The following is a 22,356-nucleotide window of genomic DNA, read 5'->3' as shown; positions in this document are numbered from 1 at the left end:
TTCTTTTTCTTTCCTAACACGACACGAATACATGTATGGTGGAGAACTTTTCGCATGCCAGGATATCGAAAACCAAAATGGTTGTGAAAACGCAGCAGGTAGGGACATTGCATTTGCCAGTAACCGTATGTGTGTTTCTAATGACTAGTTTTAGCTGAAAAGTACACGCAGATCTTTTGGCATGTACAATCTATCGCAAAAACAGAGTCATTCCTTATGATTTCGTTTGAAAAACAAACTCCTTTCGTTTTTAAAGTTTATTTTTATTTCTTCATTTTTGATATAAAACAAAATGCAATGCGCATTGCTTTTTAAATCGTCACCACTGCATACATGGGCATAACTTAAAATTTGTTAAGGCTTGTAACTGGCAAAAATCAGAATTTGTGTAGTACATGTAGCTCCATAATCCCAGGCTATAATAAATGGTATCTGGCTGTGATCACTTCTAATTCTGCACGTTGTGCGGATCATGTCATGCTTATGTACATACCTAGACTGGCTCCTCGTATCTAGAATATTAAAGTATTAAGAAAAAAAGAAAATTCTCATAATTTTGTTCATTTAGATGACTGATTCTAGAGTTCTCAAACTAGGTGGAGATAATCTGATAGTGAAATACAGCCAGTTAATTCTTCATAAAAACTTGGGGGCTGTTTGCCAGTCTAGTACATAACACGTTCATGCATCGTGACCAAGATAATGTTACTTTACTATATTACTGCACACACTTTCTCAAGTCTGTTATTCGAGCGATGTAGCCTCGTTTAGATCGGTTCCTTGGCTTCCTTGATGAATGTACCCTGTAGAAGGGCACCAGAAACTCCATAAAGAATACCACTAGCTGCTGCTAAGGCGAAGGACCAGGACAGAGCGACCTTGACACAGATACCGTAGATTAGGACGGACAGCAAAATACATCCACCTGTAAACAGGTCAAGGACAAACACATATTAAGTATGGCCAGGTCGCTCTCGCAGTAAATAGGGTCACGTTTAGAATAAAAATGCGTCATGTTTAATAAATTCAATCCTTAACTAAAGTGAAGGAATAATTACGCAGCTTTTACATAGGATAAGATTTTGGCGATTGCGTGTACATACTTCTTGATATTTCTCATAAAGTTACAGTATAAAGTAACAGCTGATGTAAGTATACTCTAACAGTTCACGAAAAAAAGTACGAATTTACTTATAGTTTAACAGTATATAAGCATTTATATAGAAACTCATTGTTAGCTAATGTAAATATATACTTTAGGAAACTGTCGATTTGATACATTACTTACCAGTAACAATGCTAGAAATGGCAGAAACTAGGAAAACAAGGAATCTCCTCCTGAAGTCGGCTTTGAAGATGTAGCAAAGTAAGGTTGCCATGGCAATACATGATGTCAGAAGAGCAATACTTTCAAACGCTCGCACCGCTTGAAGCCAATCTACAAAATAAATAAGTATCACTCAGTGATTTGTTTAAGGTTTATTTGGGGCCTTTACCTCCCCCGGCTAATTTTTGCTGTTTTTTTCCCAAAATCAATGCAAACAATCACTTAATTTCCCAAAATCATGGTTTATGTGGGTGATATTTTTCCAAATCAACAGGCACAGGCTCCTGTGGAAAGGAAGTAGAAAAATCACTGATCACAAATTATGCATGAAATAACGGTAACCTAAGTATCATAGATAATCCTGTTTTCCATTTTTCTCCGCAATAGCCCCATATTAAATATATTTAGAATTTACTCTATCTGTTCATATCAATTTTGTTTATTTTTTTTTTTTAAATAAAATGTTAAAATAAAAATAAGATGAAAAAATGTATAAATTAATGCCATCATGGTTTACATATTTCTAAGAAGATCTAGCGGGAATTCATCAAACTGCCACTGCCACTATACGTGAATTCACTATACGTTCTACGGAAGGTAACTCGTTGATTAAGGTAGCACGCCACTATCTAACTAAAACAACAAAATCATTGCATTTCGCATTTTTTTCATACGATATTTGATTGTTGAAATTTGTTATTAAACTTTATTTTTATTTGAACATCACTGCATGAGATAAAAGTGGGGTGTACCACTCTTTTTTCAAGGTTAAAAATCTATTCAACATTGTGTTTGACATATATCAATTACTAGGACCAAACGTCTCGTTATCGTATTTTTTTTTTTTTATCTTTTATGACTTAGTTACCATTATTACTTGTCTATAATTTTAACTGTCGAAAAGACTGCGCTTTCTTTGAAGATGATTGTCCTATTAGTTTAAACCAAAATACATGGTACACACACGTAACTAAACTTAATATTGAATTGCAATAGTTCATACGGCATCATATTCACCGAAGTTGAAGTCACTGGTCAGGTCCGTATCACCACTTATTCGCCAAATTAAAGGTCATAAATTGTTATACTGGATATATTTAATCAATTCACCAGTTGGAACGAAAGAAAATCGTCGAGAGAAAATTAAACCTAGAGAGAAAAAGGAAGTGACGTCTAAAGAGATCGACCTGCAGTCCCTGAAAATAGTAACACCGAATCAACATCACAAATCACGAACTTCCATGTAATCGTGTTCAAATTAATGAGGATGAGGGACATTTGTGTCACTTTATATTTAGATAAATCAACATAGTTATCTTTATGCTAACTTTTATCCTATACTGAATTATTTGAGTTCCAATGTTACTGTGACTTGTATCAATACAAATGCCATTTTCTCTATCAACAGGTTTTTAATTAGAGAGTTAAGTGAGTGAAACACAGCCAACAGTTTTAAATATACCTCGTCCTGCCACGTCTAAATCAGCACAAATACTGTTGATGCATCGTCTCCATAGACCCTCGTCGAAACCCTGGATAGCAATGGCGGACTCCAGCCGGGTACCCTCGTCGTCAGAGAGACGGAATTCTTCAAAGTGGACTGCTCGCCAATAAGGTGTTGAAAAGGCTACGACGTTGATAACAAAAGCAATAACCTCCAATACAGCTGCAACCTTTATAAGAAGTGGGGCATCTAAGAATTCCGGCATTTTGAATGGTATGCTGGCCAGAATAAACTGATGTCGGTAGTTCACACGTGTAAAACTATACTATTTACACGTGTATAACTGTTCACACGCGTATATAACTATTAGGCTTTCTTCCGAAATCGTACTTACATATTCAATAACTGAAACAAACACAAGCTGTTACGGTCCTTATTAAAATACATACACACGAACAAGATGTATCACCAAACACACAGCCCAGACTTGTCGAACGACGTATAAGGTTCCGCTCTTTCTTGATATGAATATAATCCAATATCATACACCGATACCTCAACTTAAAATGGTGGATATATTCCTTAGACAAAAATTGCGCATGTGAATATCATCCGGTATCACTAAATAACACATCATATAAATATCTCTGTACATTTATCTGTGCAGTACATACACACGATGTACGGACCGAGGTTCTTGTAAATCAGTGAAGCGTGACCACGTGGTGTAAGTCATCTCGCCCGGGGGCAGTCCCATGACAGATTCTAAGTTACACATCATAATATATATAATTATCATATCAGTAAGACAACGGGAAAATCTAGTCTGATTACTTGTCACAGTTCATGGAACCCCTCCGGCGGTGTACACATTATCCTAAATCTACATAGTGCACTTTCTGCTAACAGGACATGAGAAATTGATGGACATCTTTGTGATAACGGCACCTATTCTATAACGGTAACAATATTGAATCGATTCAAGCTAGAGTCGTTGTTGATGATGATCATTGTCAGCTCCTGTTGTTTGCCACATCTTCGTAAAGAATAAAAAACAAGTTTTTGTCACAAAGAAAAAAAGAAATAAAGAGATGAACTCGTGTTGTTTGTAACCCTTTCACAATAAATTAAGTTCGTTTTATTTGTCACATTGTCTCATAGAAATAAGCTCGTATTGTTTATCGCAAAGAATAAAACTCGTGTTGTTTGTCAGCCCTTTTTAATGAAATAAGCTCGTGTTGTGTGTCATCTTGTTTTAAAGAAATAAGCTCGTGTTGTGTGTCACCTTGTTTTAATGAAATAAGTTCGTGTTGTTTGTCAAATTGTCAAAAAGAAAATAGACCCTAGTTGTGTGTTCCCTTGTCACAAAGGAGTGCGCTCGGGCTGTTTGTCACGTCGAAGTTGTCGTATGTATGTTTTGCTTAACGTCATAACGAGTCATCGAGTCCAATTACGCCTTACTGTTTATCACATCGCGGACATAATGAGCGTCCTAATAAGGAGTTAAATTAAAAACGCAACAATATATTGCTCAATTAATTCCGTAATACAATTTATTTTGTACAGAAGTCTCATCAATTTTCAGTTATCGGAAATGCATCGCAAAATAATATAGCCGTTATTTGTAGCAATCATTTCATATTACTTATAACATTAGATGATTCAATAATAACTAAGACAGTTTCATATCAATACCTTTATATTTTGTACAAGGCTTTACATTTCTACTTTCAATATATGTATGCATTGTAAAATGTTAAAGAGAAGACTTGTATATGTTTTGTCTGTTGCCCAATTCCTTTTGTATACAAGACCTATACAATAAAATAATCTAAAATGTAAAAGAAAACAATATGAAATATCTATTGGAAAACATTTAAATACAACATATTCAGTAAATACTAAATCAATCAATAATGATAATACCTATTAAAGTAAATGACATGCGCAAACAAAACAGCTGATTGTACAGTTTAAAGGCACTTTGGATACTATACTACGTGATATTCCAACTCGAGTAATTACCGACCCCGCAATACATATGGAACTGCTTGAGATATAAAGAAGGACTTGACCCTGGCGGAAGTGTTTCGTTTTGTTGAAATAAATAAAAGATCGACCTCTAAATTGTTAGGTTTTCTCCCTTTGGGGTGCTATCAGCACGGACAGGAAAAGAAGCGATAATAAACCCACATTCAACGACAACTTCAAGTCTAACAAATGCTCACATTGCGGGAAAGAACAGTTACAGAAGGAACACGTCTGTCCACATTCATGTACGTAACAGTGCATGAAAAATAGTCATGCGTGGGAGATATGCAAACGTAATCACCGCAAGCAGCATTCGAGTCGAAGGACCAGACAGACATTATAGACCGTACAACTCTCCTGGAGCGCAATGTTCGATGCACATTGTTCTGTTATGATTTTAAGCTCAATTATTATATACCGTGAGCGTTCGGAAACCGAACGGTCATCATATGAACGATAAACTGTCAGAAACATGGGTTATAATGTGATATGTACGGTTACTTTCAGGAATTATTATGCCCTTGGTTTTCGTTTAAAAAGAGGCGCCATAGAAGCTTCACTATCCGTTATGGCTGACACAAGATGCAAAAGTTGTCTCGTCAGTTTGAAATTCATCCTTGCATAAGGTTACGAGAGACTGGGCTCACCATCTGTTACCATGCGAACACATATATACATGTAGCTATAGGCGGTGTTCTGAGGATCCTAGGTGCAACTGACCGTCGTTTGGCTGGTACATAACTAGTGAAACTAGACAGATGACACAAGTCCTAAGCTGTTGCAAACAAGATGTATCTCAGTAAAGAAGCCTGCACTTCCCTATGAATAACTCATGATGCATTTTCTTCCGTTGATGTAAAACAAAACACCAACAAACCAGATGGATACAACCTCATTCCTACTGGGGCAGCCCGAAACAGTATATATGTGGCAGTCCGAAACGTCTACGACCTCTACCATACATATGTAGCTGTATTTCCCGAAACTGATGTCATCATAGAAATTCGTCAGTTTTATCAGGTTGCAGTCCTGTTTGTTCATCTGGCCGATTCACCTAGTCCAAAAAATATCCTCTGACAATATGTACGTGATAGCACACCACCGGCACGTTTGACGACTGGACATGTGATTGGGCTCTGTTGCACTACCAATTAGTCAACGATCGCTGACATGTACGTGAGGAAGTCAACCTTCCACCCGAGGACATGATATCTACAACATCATCTACATCACTGGTTACCGCTACCAGGACGCCTTCTACCTCAGGTTGTCCATACCTCCCTGTCATCTGTTACACTGAACACTTTTGGTCGTCGACACCTGAGCCCCTTTTGCGGATCCGGTTCAACCGGTTTGTTTGTTTTTAAATGTAACATTTTCGGATATAAATCTTAGCGGACCTGCAAATGTTTATTATGCAGACCTTGCAAGGCTTTGTCAAGGCTCTACTAAAGCAGCATCAAATGACCAGGATCGACCTCATAATATAAACGAACAACTCTCGTCCAACCGGTTCAACTGTTTGGGTCGCAATAAACGAATGTGGCCCTGGTCTTTAATTTTTCTACAAACCTGAAAGGGTAACATGATCCAAACCCCAGCGCCTATCGCTTCTTTTCTGCCTACTGCACCATTCATTGTCGTAACGACGTCCACGCAGCCATGGCGGTCTTGATGCAACACAAAACAAACGGGGCACTCCGATTATGGTATTTAAAATTGGCTCCATCTTTCTAGTTTACTTACATGTTTTGATCCGGTCTTTCTATAGTGACAATATGACCCGCGTGTACGAGGCCTGGGGAATTACAGGATTAAAAGATGAACATGTATGCAACAATCATTGTGGAATTAGTATGTACTTGGTGTGTCTTTCCACATCGTACTCATTGCTACATAAAGAGTTGAGCAAACGTTTTACTAACTGCCATTTTAAGGCCAATCCAAAACGCTGCCATATTATGCAATACACAACATACAGTTAGAAATGTTGCATTCAAAAACTGAAATATGATTGAAAACTAAAATTTGTTAAAATTTTGTGGAAAGAAAAATATAATTTGTTAAAAAATAAAGAGATGGTATTCAAATTTTGTTTTATACTGTATGGCGGATATTGCCTTGTTTAACGCGTTGTTTTGGCGGTATTTTGCATTGATATAGCTATTTTAGCATGATTTTCCCCCCCACAAAATTTTAACAAATCTATAGCAGTCAAATGATGTCTGACGTTCTTGATTTCGTTAGGGCTACATGGATTATGTATGTAACCGATTTGTGTTGATACCGGCATGAACATTGAAAAAAAAATGCCGTTTAATCCTTATATTTAATTTACATGCTAAATTTCGAGTGAGCGTTGACCTAAACAAAGATATTCCCTTAGAGTTTCTATATTGAAGTGTCTGCGTCGTCAGTGCAAATGAGATTCCTGGAACAGCCTAACGTCACCAAAACGTTTGCTTTTAACATGTTAATCGAGGCGGGAGGAGAAACTTCAAAATGGCGCTTATACGAATGCATTCATAAACCAGTGAACGCAATTTTTATGGTAAGACTTATAAAGGAACTAGTAGTTACCATATTGAAAATATTTTCGATCACTTAAATTTTAAGTTCATCAAACTGATTTCAATTATTTTCTTGATCCCAAAGAGGGAAAAAACGAAATATTTTCCCGAAGATTAAATTTTCGTAGATTATTTGTTAAATAATATCGATATTCAATCATTGAAAATAAGTGTTGCAACAGAGACGTATATATAATGTAATACGTCTCTGGTTCCAATAAGTTGTTTGTGCCATTTTCAGGACAGGATGATTTGACTATCAATGTAAATTCTAGTTCAATTTGGTTTGAAATGTGTATTAATTTTGTTTTAGAATTTTCGGCAAAAATTGCTTTACTGTATAAAGTTGAAAGAGGAAAGTATGTCATTGCTCGCCAGTTCTAATAATTTGTGTCTATGGTCAACTACCGAGGCGTCCCGAAACTGTGTTCCGAAATTCAAGATGTCTGCGCCCATGAACAGAAGCAACAAGGCAACATGAAGCGAGCGTTTAATTCTTTTCAGTCAGACAGTGTTCTGCGTAGTGTTCCTGACTTAAGAAATGATTTTTGCAATTTTAAAGAAAGTAACACAAAAGGACAAGCAGACGGTTTCGCAGACGCTCTCACCGTCTGGATAAACAAACCACACGTGATAAACAGACGATTATGTGGGTCGAGGATAGAGAAGATTATATATTACACCTGTCAGAATGGCGACTCACAACTACAGACGACTTTTGAGTCTGCGGTGGCTGAGGTTTTGAGTAAGAAGACGTTAATCAATCTAAATACGGTAATGATGAGTATTATAAGACCACAGGTGCTCTGGTTCTAAAATTGTGATATTTAGGTATCGCATATCACTGTAATAATAAATAATTGGGTTCTAGAATATATATAACATTATCCATTTAAGTCTCGCATTCCACTAGATATTGCACCCCACTAACCGAGGACTTCTAATTCCGTGATACTAACAAAATCTAGTGGGGTGCGATACTTAAACAGATAATGTTCCATATATTCCAGAACCCGAGCACCTGTGTATAAGCCTGGGAACCCTGCCGACTTTCAGACTGTCTCGCCTGGGAAATTTGTTTGTACACATGTATAATGAGCACATGCAACCGTCTCATGATAAAAATATCTGCATGACTGTTAATTGTGCCAATATACACTCCCTTTGAAAAAAGACTGACAAAAAATGATACTTTAATGGAGAGATGATATAATCTGAAAACATCACTGGTCAGTCTGGATCTTTTAATGTGGGGCAAAGAAATTAATTGAACTTAATAAAGTAGCTTATAACAGGGACGTTCACCTGGCCAGGTGCCCCCTTAAGTATTGACTTTGATTGAAAAAATATGAGTAAGATGTTATGATTTCACACCACTGCACGTGAGACGTTTATACTGCGGAGCTCAGGCATTATATGTCTCTGGCTTACCCTGTATCTGTATTTCTCATATATCTTAGCTGAAATTACGCTCAAGTTAAAATGAAGATGTTTTATATACAAACTTTTATTATTGCTACATCAAATATAAAAAGTTTTACAAACTTATATGCAATCTATATATATGTCAGCAGCTCTGTTTGGTGCCATGTTCTCCTTGTTAATGTTATAGTCAATTACTTGATATACTTGGATAAGAAACATTGGAAACAATTTAACTTTGGTTCCAGAAAGAAGATGATTTATGTAAGGAGGTCCCCAGTCTGTCCACCATCCCGGAGGGAGAAGGTGTGGTCATTGTCCGAGGTATACACCCCAAAAGGGACGATTCACACCCAGTGGTCAGGGAAATTATATGCTATGGTAAGGTATATATTACATGTGCAAGACTGACTAGTCCCTTCATGTCAACCTATGACTGAGTGGGCGATTGGTATTGTTTATTTGTACAATATGGTGTGATGAAATTGTGTATTTCATATGTCACTTGACATATATCCATAGAGAGTGCATACACATCGGGTCGATTGACATACCTGGTATGAAATACACAATTTTGTCAAACCATCCTACAGGTCATGGCACCCCTAAGTTTTGTGTCTGTCAGATGCCAAACTGAAGATAGCCTGTTTTTTTTTGCAGCTTTTTTATGTTGTAACTTGAAGATTGCCTGTCTGTTATATTTTGTTTGTTTGTTGTTACTAGATGCCACCCTAAGGAGTGCCTGGTTTTGTCCAGTAACCGACACTTACAAGCAGAAGGCTGTTGAAGCTTCCAGAAATCTGTGTTACCAACTTGTCCATCAAGTGGTCAACACGAAGCCAAGGTGAGATCTTACAGCAATGAGATAAAAAAAAAAGGAAATATTCTGTTTCTCCTTCTTGTTTATAGGTACAATTACCAGAACTGATACTGATACAAAAATACATGTGAGAGTATAAAGACTCGTTAAAGAGGTGATGTCAAAGATCGGTGACCAGTGGTCAGTTCCACAGGTGTACATATGTACACGTATATAAGGTTTTGCAACCAAGGTTTTGCTTGACATCATACTGTTATTGCTGTAATCTTATTATTACTTCTAATGCTTTTATAATGACTGATCATTATGACATGCATGTTGCCAGGTACTGGCCGTAGGTCCATGTTTTTTTTCTGCGAGAACTCTGGCTTTCCTCCACCACCAAAACATGTGACGTCCTTAAATGACCATAGCTGTTAACCCTTTCACCACTGTAGACCATAATGGACTCATCCAGATCAATGCATGGTAGAGTCTACTAAAGTTACATAGGGGTGAAAGGGTTAAAAGGACGTAAAGGACAAACAAACCAATGCATGTTGTCAACAGTACTCATTAACTTTCAATATTGATTCCAGTTAGCACTCACTGTTTTGAAAAATTACAAAATATAATTATATATCAAATTTTTATAAATTAATAAAGCAATCTGGTCTATATCTTTTGTATCATTGCATTTATGTAATTTCCTCTTTACAGAATTATATTTAGGGTTTGCAAAACTGAAAATGACAATTGGCGTTCAGATACGGAACCAGCTGAAAGTGAACCTGTCAAAACAAGACCAGATCAATGTGTCTCTAACACTGAACCAGACGATGGTGAAACAGTCGAGGAAGGACCTGATTCATATACTTCTAAGACTGAAGCCACTGCTGAACAAGACACGTCAATAATTCTGTCAGATATTTGGCTAACAAATATTCTGCTACCAAAGATCGCAAATTGGAGTGAACAGAAAAATTTGGAGACAACAGTTAAGTCTCTTCGTCTGGTGAGGATAGACCAGTACAACACTCTGTACAACCAACTCAAAGTCAAGTACGGCAAGAAGTTTGTAGAGGTGAGTTGACTTTATCGTCTGTACTTTTTATCCTGGTGAACTGATTCAGACTTATGTTGTATCAGTTTGAAAACTTATTTTTGATTTAGTTAAAACAAGTTATGTGTCCTGTTGATTCATTTTGAAAGGAAAGGTAGAAAACAAAATATTTCACAAATCGTTTCAATACATTAACATATTTACTATGAAGACCAAGATTTGCATTCATACAAGAATGAACATGCCATTCAATTCTCATATTAACAGGCAAAATGGAAGTGACACATTAATTTTGAGAAAATGGAATTTAGATTTTGTAGATATTAGCCTATTGAAAAGCAGGATAATGTCTGCTATTGTGCAAGTGCTTCGACCTTCCTAACCATTAGTTTGTAAATAAGTAATTATATATGATATTCCTAGAATCTAGAGAGGTGATCAGTGTGCTTCTGTTCCACTCCACCACCAACCCTAACTCTTAGCTTGTATAACATTGTGTTGTAATTGATATTTGAATTTCTGATATTTTTCAGTGCTGGCCTGAGAAAACAGATCCTGCAAAATTTGTTTATGAAGATGTTGGCATAGCAACATACCTATTGGTGAGTAATGCTTTGTATAAAATCAATGTATGTACACAGAATGTCAGCATCGTTTACACACAGTTGTACCTCTTAATTAATAATGCATTGTTTACTATGTTAGCAAGAATGCTTTTTAAGTAATCATTGTTCCATAATGCAAGCAGAAATAAACTAAATAAGGCTGATCGTACATGGGCCATCGATACATACATACCAAACTTTGAGAATAAAATTTATTTGGCTAGACAATGACTAGGGGTCAAAGTTTAACTGAAATTTTAGTACGTCAAACAAAAGCATTTTCTTTCATATTTGATCTTGATCGACAGTAAGTTTGTAGCTAGTACATGACACATACATACGATATGTTAATTTAGAATTGTGATGAAAAGTATTACTGTGACAGGTCCTGTGCAATTTATGGAACACTTTTCATAAATGATAAAAACATCCACCAATACATGTCACCAATCTTATCATAAAACAGAAAGCAGGAATTAATTTCTGATAGTTTTTACCAAATTTATATAAGATTTTTAGTTTCCTATGTTATTTACAGTTTCTTTATTTCTCATAACAGTTAATCTGGGAACAAGAAAGGAAGGAGAAGAATTTAAAGGAGAAGCAATCGTTTGTAGACATGGGATGTGGAAATGGACTACTTGTTCACATCCTGTCTTCTGAAGGTGTAAGTATCCATCATAGCTAGGTATTAGGAACATGTACTTCGGTGATAACATCTAAATATATCTCATTACATTAAAACATTGTTTCATATTAAAATAATTGGCCAGTTTTCAAGTTTACTTGAGTTAAATGTGTTAAAAGCATCTTTTTATGGAGTCATTGATGGGCTCATAGCTGAAGATTTAAACTTCTTGTTCAAACGAGTGATTGCTGAAACAAATTTCCTGAAAATTTAGGTACTTTAAGTGACCATATCCATACAGACAATGTCTTCTTATGATATTAGTGAAATCGTAAAACATAAAAACAACAATTTGGCTTGTAATTTGCTGGAATGAAGAGGTATGATACTTACTCGTAAGGTCAAGCTCTTCATGTCCTTATATTATTTCTTACAGATCAAATAATGTGAGGTTGATACAGGCACCATGGGCCTCTTCTGTTGATCTCAAAGTGAAGAGACCATTGCTGATTTGATTGCCAACATAAATTGTGCCTTAAGGATTACAAAAATGTCTTTACTATTTGCATGTCAAACTTTTACAGCACCCAGGTGTTGGTTTAGATGTACGGAAGAGAAATATTTGGGACTTATATGGCCTGGAGACTCGCCTTAAGGTAACTACTACTAGTTCAGATATAGACATGAATATTATAGGTATTTAATTCACAATAAACTATAATGATAATCAAACCTTTCTCAGAAAAATGGACTAAAGAAACACTTCTTGTTAAAGAACAAATGCTGGAAGCTGTGTTTTTTCTTAATACATTTTCAATAGCAACAGTAGATTTATTCTTTTCATTGGAATTAACAAATACCAGGGCGTAAATCAGTGACGTTGTTGCATGTTGAGCTACTAAATCCTATTATTGTTGTAATTAGTGTCTTTATAATTTTTAATCCTCCCCATTACCTTCAGTAGCAGACATTAGATTCAATGATATACTGTATACTGGGAATTTTTCACCCAGTCAAACTTGTGTGCTGCACAGGTAAAATCCATATTTGCCCAGTTTTAGTTTCTCCCTTCACATTTAATTACTTTGTATACTATGTTGCTTTAATATGAATGTTTGCTGTAATGGTTGATTTGCCCTCATTACGGAGGCGAAAAAGACGAAAAATAAACTGAAGCTTAAAAACATTTCGATATGCAGTGAGTATACAAACAAGAAAAATGTCTGGCTTCAATTGACTTTTGTGGGAACCTGCCCACCAATCACACCTAACACTAGACATGCCCCCTCCCCTCATTAGTGGTTGCACTGCTACTGTCCATTTCCACATTGATTGCCAAATCTATTCTTAAGGAGCTTTTTCTTCAATTTGATTTGTGTAACATTTTTGCTGAACACTGATCTAATAGAACTGGACAGGAGTTGTTTTCTATTGTATGTGTACGGACACATCATGAGGTGACGTACCTGTCAGTCACTCAGAACTAGCCATGCCCCTAACCTTAATGTTCTACATGTGCCACCATGTTTTGTGGGTAATTTACCTGTCCGGCACACTGACCATGTTATAAAGTAACCTCCTACCGTTCCATTTTGCAGGAAGAGACAATCATTCCGTCCTGCGACTCCTTGTACCCGCAGTATGATTGGCTGATTGGTAACCATAGTGATGAACTAACGCCCTGGATACCAGTCATGGCAGCAAGGTAGGTGCTACACTGCTCTGAACGATGCCCCCAAGTACACAAACCTAGGGTATTGCCAGGTATGTTTTTGTCATGTCTGTCCACCCTACTATATTTAACAGTCCGTGTCATCACTCTAGAAGCCATCATTCTTCACAAATTTTGTTGAAACGTCCCAGTTATGTAAACCGTTTATATATCTTCATTCACAGTAAGTGTTAAAATTGGCACAATATTTTAAAGGTCAAGGTTTTTGTTGCTAAATATTTAATTTCACATGTCTTTCCTCTAGTAGATATATTTCTGGACAGCTTTTAAGGATGACTGGATTTGACAAATCTAAGACAACTTTGTATATATGTGTTATGGTAAAAGGTTAAGACCAATGTTACTAAAAATCACACCCTAGAACTGTATTGCGACAATTGCACTCATACCTATGAGTTCTGTCGCAGTTATCGGAAGAAGACTCAGCAGGTGCAGGTATATGTGCTTGGTCTGTCAAAAGTTAATATTAGTGTTACTAAAAAAAGAATACACTCTTTGTCATTACTCTAGCTACATGTACTGTATTTCTCGACAGATTTTGATAGAACTTCACAATGGTCAAAGGTCAAGGTAGATGTAACTGTAACATTGTCCTAAAATAGAATTTCATCCTGAATCAAACAGCAGAGGGGATATTGTATGCCTAGCTCATTTTCTGTTGTTTTCTCATGGTTAATATTCAGCGAATACTTACGATTTTTTTCCCTAAATTGTTGTTCATGTGTCTGCTCTTGTTTCATTTCATAGGTCATCATACACCTGTCGTTACTTTGTGTTGCCTTGCTGCCCATTTGACTTTGACTGCAAGTTCAACAAGAAAGTGAGTGGACAGAGCAGTTACCGCTGTTTCCTTGACTGGGTGATAGAGGTGGGACAGGTCTGTGGCTTCCAGGTGGAGGAGGACACCCTCAGGATCCCCTCCGTCAAACGGGTGAGTACTCAGGCTTTAAGGCGGAGGAGGGCACCCAGAGGATATCCTCTGTCAAACGGGTGAGTACTCAGACTTTCAGGTGATGGAGAACACCCTCAGGATCCCCTCCGTCAAACGGGTGAGTACTCAGGCTTTCAGGTGGAGGAGGACACCCTCAGGATCCCCTCCGTTAAACGGGTGAGTACTCAGGCTTTCTTGTGGAGGAGGACACCCTCAGGATCCCCTCCGTCAAATGGGTGAGTACTCAGACTTTCTTGTGAAGGAGTACACCCTCAGGATCCCCTCCGTCAAACGGGTGAGTACTCAGGCTTTCTTGTGGAAGAAGACACCCTCAGGATCCCCTGTCAAACGGGTGAGTACTCAGACTTTCTGGTGGAGGAGGACACCCTCAGGATCCCCTCCGTCAAACGGGTGAGTACTCAGGCTTTCTTGTGGAGGAGGACACCCTCAGGATCCCCTCCGTTAAACGGATAAGTATTCAGGCTTTCTTGTGGAAGAAGAAACCCTCAGGATCCCCTGTCAAACGGGTGAGTACTCAGACTGTCTGGTGGAGGAGGGCACCCTCAGGATCCCCTCCATCAAACGGGCGAGTACTCATGCTTTCTTGTGAAGGAAAGACCCCTTCAGGATCCCCTTGTCAAACGGGTGAGTATTCAGGCTTTCAGGTGTAGAGGGGCACCCTCAGGATCCCCTCCATCAAACGAGTGAGTACTCAGGCTTTCTGGTGAGGGAAAGGACACCCCCAAGATCCCCTTGTCAAACGGGTGAGTATTCAGGCTTTAAGGTGGAGGAGGGCACCCTCAGGATCCCTTCCGTTAAACGGGTGAGTCCTCAGGCTTTCTTATGGAGGAGGACACCCTCAGGATCCCCTCTGTCAAATGGGTGAGTACTCAGACTTTCTTGTGAAGGAGTACACCCTCAGGATCCCCTCTGTCAAATGGGTGAGTACTCAGGCTTTAAGGCGGAGGAGGGCACCCTCAGGATCCCCTCCATCAAACGGGTGAGTACTCATGCTTTCTGTGGAAGGAAAGACACCTTCAGGATCCCCTTGTCAAACGGGTGAGCATTCAGGCTTTCAGGTGTAGGAGGGCACCCTCAGGATCCCCTCCATCAAACGAGTGAGTACTCAGGCTTTCTGGTGAAGGAAAGGACACCCCCAAGATCCCCTTGTCAAACGGGTGAGTATTCAGGCTTTCAGGTAGAGGAACACCCTCAGGATCCCCTCATCAAACAGGTGAGTGCTCAGGTTTTCAGGTGGAGGAGGACACCTTCAGGATCCCCTTCGTCAACCAGGTGAGAACTCAGGTTTTCAGGTGTAGGAGGACACCCTCAGGATCCCCTCCGTCAACCAGGTGAGTACTCAGGTTTTCAGGTGGAGGAGGACACCCTCAGGATCCCCTCGGTCAACCAGGTGAGTACTCAGGCTTTCAGGTGTAGGAGGACACCCTAAGGATCCCCTCCATCAACTAGATGAGTACTCAGGTTTTCAGGTGTAGGAGGACACCCTCAGGATCCCCTCTGTCAACCAGGTGAGTACTCAGGCTTTCAGGTGTAGGAGGACACCCTCAGGATCCCCTCCATCAACCAGGTGAGTACTCAGACTTTCAGGTGTAGGAGGGCACCCTCAGGATCCTCTCAGTCAAATGAGTACTCAGGCTTTTGTGAAGTGAGAGCATTCTCCAATGAGGTTTCGAGCATATCCAAAGAATCCTAAATAGACAAGTTTGCAAATAGGGCTTTGAGGAAAAGAAGGACAGGTCAGTAGACACCAGAGATAAGATATGGAACAAATAAAGATGGTGGAATTATAGACTTAAAGAAATGACATGTAAAAGCATTGACTTCAGTGACTTCACACGTGGTATAATGTTCTTTATGAGGTTTCCAACAAGTGTTCTTACTTTTCCTGCCAATTTAAAAATAAACAGGGCATATCCTTAATATATGTATTAAAGGATATTTGCATTTATTTGAGACATTTTCAACTTCTCCTCAAGAATAACTGGACTGATTGACCCCAAGTTTCATACAAATGTTCTTATGAGGTCCCAAACATGTGTTCTTTACTTTTCATGATGATCCAAAATTCCAAGATGGTCCACATGGCCTAAGATTGGCTGAAACATTTTTATTTGAACTCGTGTGAATGTTAAGGCTACTTCTGCATCTTGTTAGCTCATTTGATTTTTCTTCAGGTGTGCTTCATTGGGAAAATCAGAACCTACAGTGAAAAGGAGGAATCTGCCATAGATACCAAAAGAACAATGTATATCAAAAACCGCTGTGATAAAACAGGTTTAAAGGGAGATAAGCAGGACTTTACTTCAAAAACTGGCTCAACAGAACTTTCGAACTTGGACCACAATCATGATTGTCCTAGTGATAGTAAGAAGCTAAGACTTGAAGGAGAAAACCCAGATGGGCAACCATGGACGTCAACATTCAAGCCTCGGGAAAGTACAGAACGTACGCGCAACTGCCAACATGTAAAAAAGGAAATAAAGGATTTAATTGTGAACAAGGTGTTTGCTAGGGTTATGGAATCTGAGGATGCAGAGGTGCGTCAAACAGAAGACGGAAGAACATGGCACAAGGGAGGTAAGTCATGTAAACAAAGCATGGGAGATCATGTAACATACAATTAGAGGATGGAGAGGGAATTACGTAAGGATATTATTATGAGTGGGGATGAAATTGTATGAGTAACATGAAAAATACCCACAAATAAAATCAATGTTTGATATTCCTGTCAGCTATCACGATTGAACGCAAGTTTTTTTTTTCTCGTTGTGCTCACAACTTCATGATCCTGATACTACAATCTTAAGCTTTAATCAGTTATGAAGCTCATAATTAACTGTAGCACTGTGATTCTAATGCACAATTATGTTAATCCTAATCTTTATCATTGTTTATTTGTGAACAGGATCTGTACCGTTATCAGAAGTAGCTCAGATGTTTGACCGTCAAGTGCTGATTGAAATGAAGTCGGAATGCGGAGGTCTACAAACACTACTCAGAAACCACAACATGGTCTTCAATGGTGAGATAACACATAAGTCATAAGTCTAAAAAGTCATACTTGAAGATGTGTCAAGTTTAATTGTCTGACAAAAGATTTTGATATATGCTTTATTGTCAGAAGAAATTAAAAAAAATATGCATAAATGTCACATGAATTACTCTTGATTTGGTTAAGCATAAATCATTACGATGATGAGCCCCAAAAAATATACTTGTAGGTGTGTCAAGTGTCATTGTCCAATGAAACATCATTTATATGCTTTACTGTTAGAAGTAATAAGAAATTGATGCATAAATGTCATATGAACGATTCCTGCCCACCAGACCAGGATATCCCCAAGACCACTATAGTGATACAAAATTTCTACCTGACCCACGGGTCTGGATCACCTTCATGATGTCACCAATCTATAGTACAGTGAAGGGGATGTCACAATAGACTGGAAGTTAAATGACACTGCATCTACCACCCTCACTCTTACTAATTTTTGTAGTGTTTATATGGAGTATTTCTTTGCCTTTATTGTAGATGTAGATAAGATTTAAATACAATCTAATCCCGGAGGTAAAGGTAAGGAGATGCAAACCTTAGGGATGAAATATCGAGGTAAACTCTTTGTAAAGCCTTGTTTTTAGGATATTTTATCCCACAGGTTTGAATCACCTTAACTAAACCTCACACTGGGAATGATTCTACATGTAGAAGTATCAGGAACAATTCCAATAAAATCATATAACAATATACATGTGATTCAGTTAACTAAACAGTTATAGACAGGTAAAGATGCTGCTGGAAACAGGTGATCTTGTTTTCCTAACATTTTTGTATGATTTCTGAAAAGACTCGTGCAGCACAACCAAAATGTGTATACATGTGACGTTTCAATGACTAGTACGGTATGTACATATACTCTGTCACATTCGTCAGATAAATAACCAGTGAAAAGGTGTAAAATATGTCAAGTTGTCCACAAATCGATGTCGATTTGGCTTCGCTGTAAGCGTGTGTCCTATTAGTTGATATATATGTATCCAAATGACTCTATTGTACATAGGCTTTAATACAGGGTTGCCGAATCAACATCAATTTGTGGACAACTCCTACACATTTTACACCTTCGTGTACATACGCTTCACTGGTCATTTGTCAGATGAAGGTAGCAGGGTACATACTGTACTAGTCATCAAAACATCATTTATAAACACTTACCGGTTGTGCTGCATGAAATTCTTTTCTCAATCCATACTTACCAAACTGAAGAAAATGCTTAGAAAAATTGTGGTATGAGGTATTCATGTAAATTGTTTATATTTGACAGTGTCTGGTGGCAAGGTGCAGCTAAGAGACCTGACTCTGTCACAACCTTTTAGTAAAGCCTCACAGCTAGGCCAGACCAAAAAGATTAAAACATTGCTGTGCTGGTTTCACTCCCATCACCCGGACGGATGTCCTCGGACCAAAGCCTCATGTCTGTTTGCTCACGGAGAGGAGGACCTGCTACCAAACGAAAAGAAAACATTGTCTAATAGAACTGTTTCTCAGATTACATAATTCCATTTTTCAACTAATTATGGATGGACGATGACAAAATTGTGTAATTTCTACCAGGTATTAAATTTTGCAAAAACAAAAAGATATAAAGAACAGAACATGTTCATTTTCTATGGTCCATTTATTTGTTATTTCTTCCATATTTTCTGATCTTGAAATTTTAGAAACAACTTTTTTTAACATTGTCAAAATCACCCTGATCTTAAAGCATTTGTAACATGTTACATGTAAGTTGCAATTATTTATATATAACTCTTTTGTCTTCATTAAATAAATATAAAAACAATTTTACTATTTTTATTGGGATTGAGAGATATATATAGCATATGTCTGGTTCCCTGAGAATAAGCCTATTTCCTGAGTCAAAGCCATGGGAAATAGACCTGGTGGTGGGGAACCAGATTTCTTTTGTATTGAATTGAAAATATATTTGTTCATGAAATGAAATTTTAGAATGCTTTTGTTTGTGCTTTTGGTTATATGTAAGATGTTAAAACCATGTCTCGTAACTTAATGAGATTGAATATTACACATAATTATACTATTTACAGATGAGAAGATTTTCTAATTCAAAGCATGATACATCCACTATAACAGTAATAACGTCACAATTAAAATGCTTAATGATGACTTTTTTACCAAATGTTATCACTTATAGTACATCACATGCAAAGATAAATAAAATGTATTGACAATTCACATAGGTGTTATTTAGTCATTGTGCGGTGTTTGCCATGGTTTGGTTTCCTTGACAACACAATACGATTTAAGGTTACAGCAGAAATTTCAAGTGACCTACATGTATGTGTTATCTGTGGTTATTTGCCTTTTGTCCAATATCCTTTAACAATTGTTTTTGACATCATCTCAAGTTTTAGAAGACCAAGGGTCAGTGTATTCAATCTGTAGGTAGCTGCATGGGGTTGAGGACTATCAATGTTATACAAATAAATGAACCTGACTTCATTCAGGGTCATTGGAATCAAATATGTTAAAATTTGTATTAAAATGATGTCTCATGTTCCAAAAGACGTAGAATCATGATAATTGAGATCCAGTTAGCTGGTAGGAAGGTTTTTGAATTTGATCAAATTCATTATATTGGTCTCCATATATTCATTCAACTTAGATTACATGAGTCAATTGTCAGTTGAGGTATCTGTGTATTTCTTTGAAGACTTATCCTCCAGGGGTGCTTGCTTGCAATTAATGCCAATTTGTTATTTAACATCATGTTGAAAAGAAAATATAATGTTATAATTTACCTAGGGATAATATTAGTGTGTCCCTAGACCAAAAGAGAAGACAGGTAAGATAATTGATATGACTACTCCTTTTCAATAAAGAAGTTTTACGTGTTATTTATCAAACTGATGATTACTTTTTTCAAAATCCTATTCCGAAGTACCACTGTGTTTTCATGAACATGTGGAGCTGTGTTCCTGTCGTCTGTCTCGTGTTGTATTTTGTCTGTCACCTTTAGAATTAAAAAAACAGCTCATCCTAAATTACTGAAAAGATCCCTAAGTCACCAGGATCAAAAGGTTTGCAAATATCGGGGTTGAACCTTCTAAGAAATGAGGGACCGGGCAAAAAGTGTCAAATTGGCTGATTTGCTTTAAAAAGCTTCTCCTTCCAAACTGCTAGGCAGATTTGAACCAAATAGTGTTATCAAGCTTGGCACATAGGAATAAAATTATGGAATAAGGGGCTGAACAGGTTTTAAGAGATAGAATAGGCTGATTTGCTTTAATGACATCTCATCCCAAACTACTGGATAAGTTTTAACCGAATTTTTGTGATAGTATCGTTATCCCATGGGAATCAAAAATTAATGTTATTATTTTTATGTTACTGCTGTTGTTCCTTGAGGAGTTCCTCCCAAAAACGTGGGGGATGGGAGGGGGAGGGGTACCAACCTCATTTACAAAATAGCCAAACGAGCGATGCAATTCTATAGACGATTTGTAATCAGTAAAATTAAAAAAAGAGACTGCCGAATGCAAACAAAAAGAACAGTTCGAACTCTAAGCCGATGAAATTGGGTCAGTATTTAAGCAAATGAGAGATTCCCATAAAGACCTTTGCAAAATTATTCTCATGCTCAAAAACCAAGAGAATGTCGAAGTTTCAACAAAACTATAATTCGAATTCAAAATCGATAAAACTTTGGCAAAAGATTTACGAAGGAAAGATTTACATGGAGACCATTGAAAAAGTACAAAGGAGGATAAGACCTTGGCCCGTATTCATGAAACCAATCTCGTGCTCAAGCATAGATTTTGTGCTCAATCCTAATTTCTTGTTCCAAATTATTTAAAAGATCTTATTTTGTCAAAGTCTTTTGGGAAAAAATAAGAGACTTGAAGCCAAATATTTCTGTTTTTCAATATTTACAATTGACGTATTGATCGTTGACATGATTAAGGAGAGTAATAAGAAAACTGGCTTGAGCACAGAATCCATGCTTGAGCATGAGAACGGTTTCATGAATACGGGCCCAGGCGTTCCGGGATGGTAAGCGTCTTCTTCACCTGCCATCTACATCTAAGTTGAATCCAGTTTAATGTCCTCACATCGAGAACTCGGGTAGTGACAACAAAACCACAAGGCACTGTAATGAGCATAATAAAAACATCGAGTTCCATATCACACAGAAAACTAGAAATATCATATTTCCCTGTGAGACCCTGGTGGCGATTATATACAACGTGTCCATAGTCTTCATCAACCTGCATCTTTAGAAACCCAGTGTTGTAAGTTTCATTGTCAGCAGTCCACATCTATCATGGAAGGCATGATATTCGAAGCAATTAAGTTCTTCAGTACCGAATCCACTGCGACATGTAAACACCGTAGGTAGGGGAAGCACGGATGGTGCGATCAAGAAAGGGATAGTACACAATCGGAAAGTCGAAATAGTCCCGCTTATCGTACAGCTTAGTAGTTAGTCGTCTGTATAAGATCGATGAAAGCGGCTGAATGTGAAATTGGAGAACTTGGCTAGGTTTTTATTACCAGTCCTGATAAGCTCGTCAATACATTCAGCTTCATATGGAATCAGAAAAAATCGACCGGAAAGAGTACAGTTTGTTTCCACGGGAATGCTTACAGCCTGCGGGAAAATCTTGCCACCAAACTCTACAAATAAATTGTCAACCAGAGACGCAATAACTCATTTGGCCTTTGTTGTATTTTTCAAAAAATATGCTACAAAATAATTTACAA

At 37.6% G+C, this 22,356-nt stretch overlaps 2 protein-coding genes across 2 annotated transcripts; one reads left to right on the top strand and one right to left on the bottom strand.

Moving 5' to 3' along the window:
* Positions 1-247: 247 nt before the first annotated feature.
* Positions 248-3,503, bottom strand: LOC110465781. The gene is made up of 3 exons (XM_021521858.1): positions 2,790-3,503; positions 1,289-1,438; positions 248-925 (listed from the first exon to the last, which is right to left on the bottom strand). The coding sequence occupies exons 1-3, from the start codon at positions 3,034-3,036 to the stop codon at positions 768-770; spliced, it is 555 nt and encodes a 184-aa protein (XP_021377533.1). The 5' UTR covers positions 3,037-3,503; the 3' UTR covers positions 248-767.
* A 4,305-nt stretch (positions 3,504-7,808) lies between these two features.
* On the top strand, positions 7,809-19,817 carry LOC110465823 (probable tRNA (uracil-O(2)-)-methyltransferase). The gene is made up of 12 exons (XM_021521927.1): positions 7,809-8,146; positions 9,043-9,175; positions 9,518-9,638; positions 10,314-10,677; positions 11,190-11,258; positions 11,821-11,928; positions 12,474-12,545; positions 13,488-13,594; positions 14,369-14,552; positions 16,748-17,150; positions 17,479-17,595; positions 18,896-19,817. Exons 1-12 carry the CDS (start codon positions 7,850-7,852, stop codon positions 19,126-19,128), a joined length of 2,208 nt encoding a protein of 735 aa, XP_021377602.1. The 5' UTR covers positions 7,809-7,849; the 3' UTR covers positions 19,129-19,817.
* Positions 19,818-22,356: the final 2,539 nt, after the last annotated feature.

The sequence above is a fragment of the Mizuhopecten yessoensis genome, unplaced genomic scaffold (genome assembly GCF_002113885.1).
Source record: "Mizuhopecten yessoensis strain PY_sf001 unplaced genomic scaffold, ASM211388v2 scaffold11101, whole genome shotgun sequence".
Lineage (NCBI taxonomy): Eukaryota > Metazoa > Mollusca > Bivalvia > Pectinida > Pectinidae > Mizuhopecten > Mizuhopecten yessoensis.
Note: the sequence above shows the minus strand (reverse complement) of the source record. Positions and strands in the feature narration are given on the sequence as shown.

Coding starts and splice junctions, on each gene's coding strand:
- LOC110465781 (XM_021521858.1), bottom strand. CDS start 3,036: ATGCCGGAATTCTTAGATGCCCCACTTCTTATAAAGGTTGCAGCTGTA. Junction 1,439..2,789: donor TTTAGACGTGGCAGGACGAG/GTATATTTAAAA, acceptor TTTATTTTGTAG/ATTGGCTTCAAGCGGTGCGA. Junction 926..1,288: donor CATTTCTAGCATTGTTACTG/GTAAGTAATGTA, acceptor ACCTGTTTACAG/GTGGATGTATTTTGCTGTCC.
- LOC110465823 (XM_021521927.1), top strand. CDS start 7,850: ATGAAGCGAGCGTTTAATTCTTTTCAGTCAGACAGTGTTCTGCGTAGT. Junction 10,678..11,189: donor ACGGCAAGAAGTTTGTAGAG/GTGAGTTGACTT, acceptor GATATTTTTCAG/TGCTGGCCTGAGAAAACAGA. Junction 11,929..12,473: donor ACATCCTGTCTTCTGAAGGT/GTAAGTATCCAT, acceptor AAACTTTTACAG/CACCCAGGTGTTGGTTTAGA.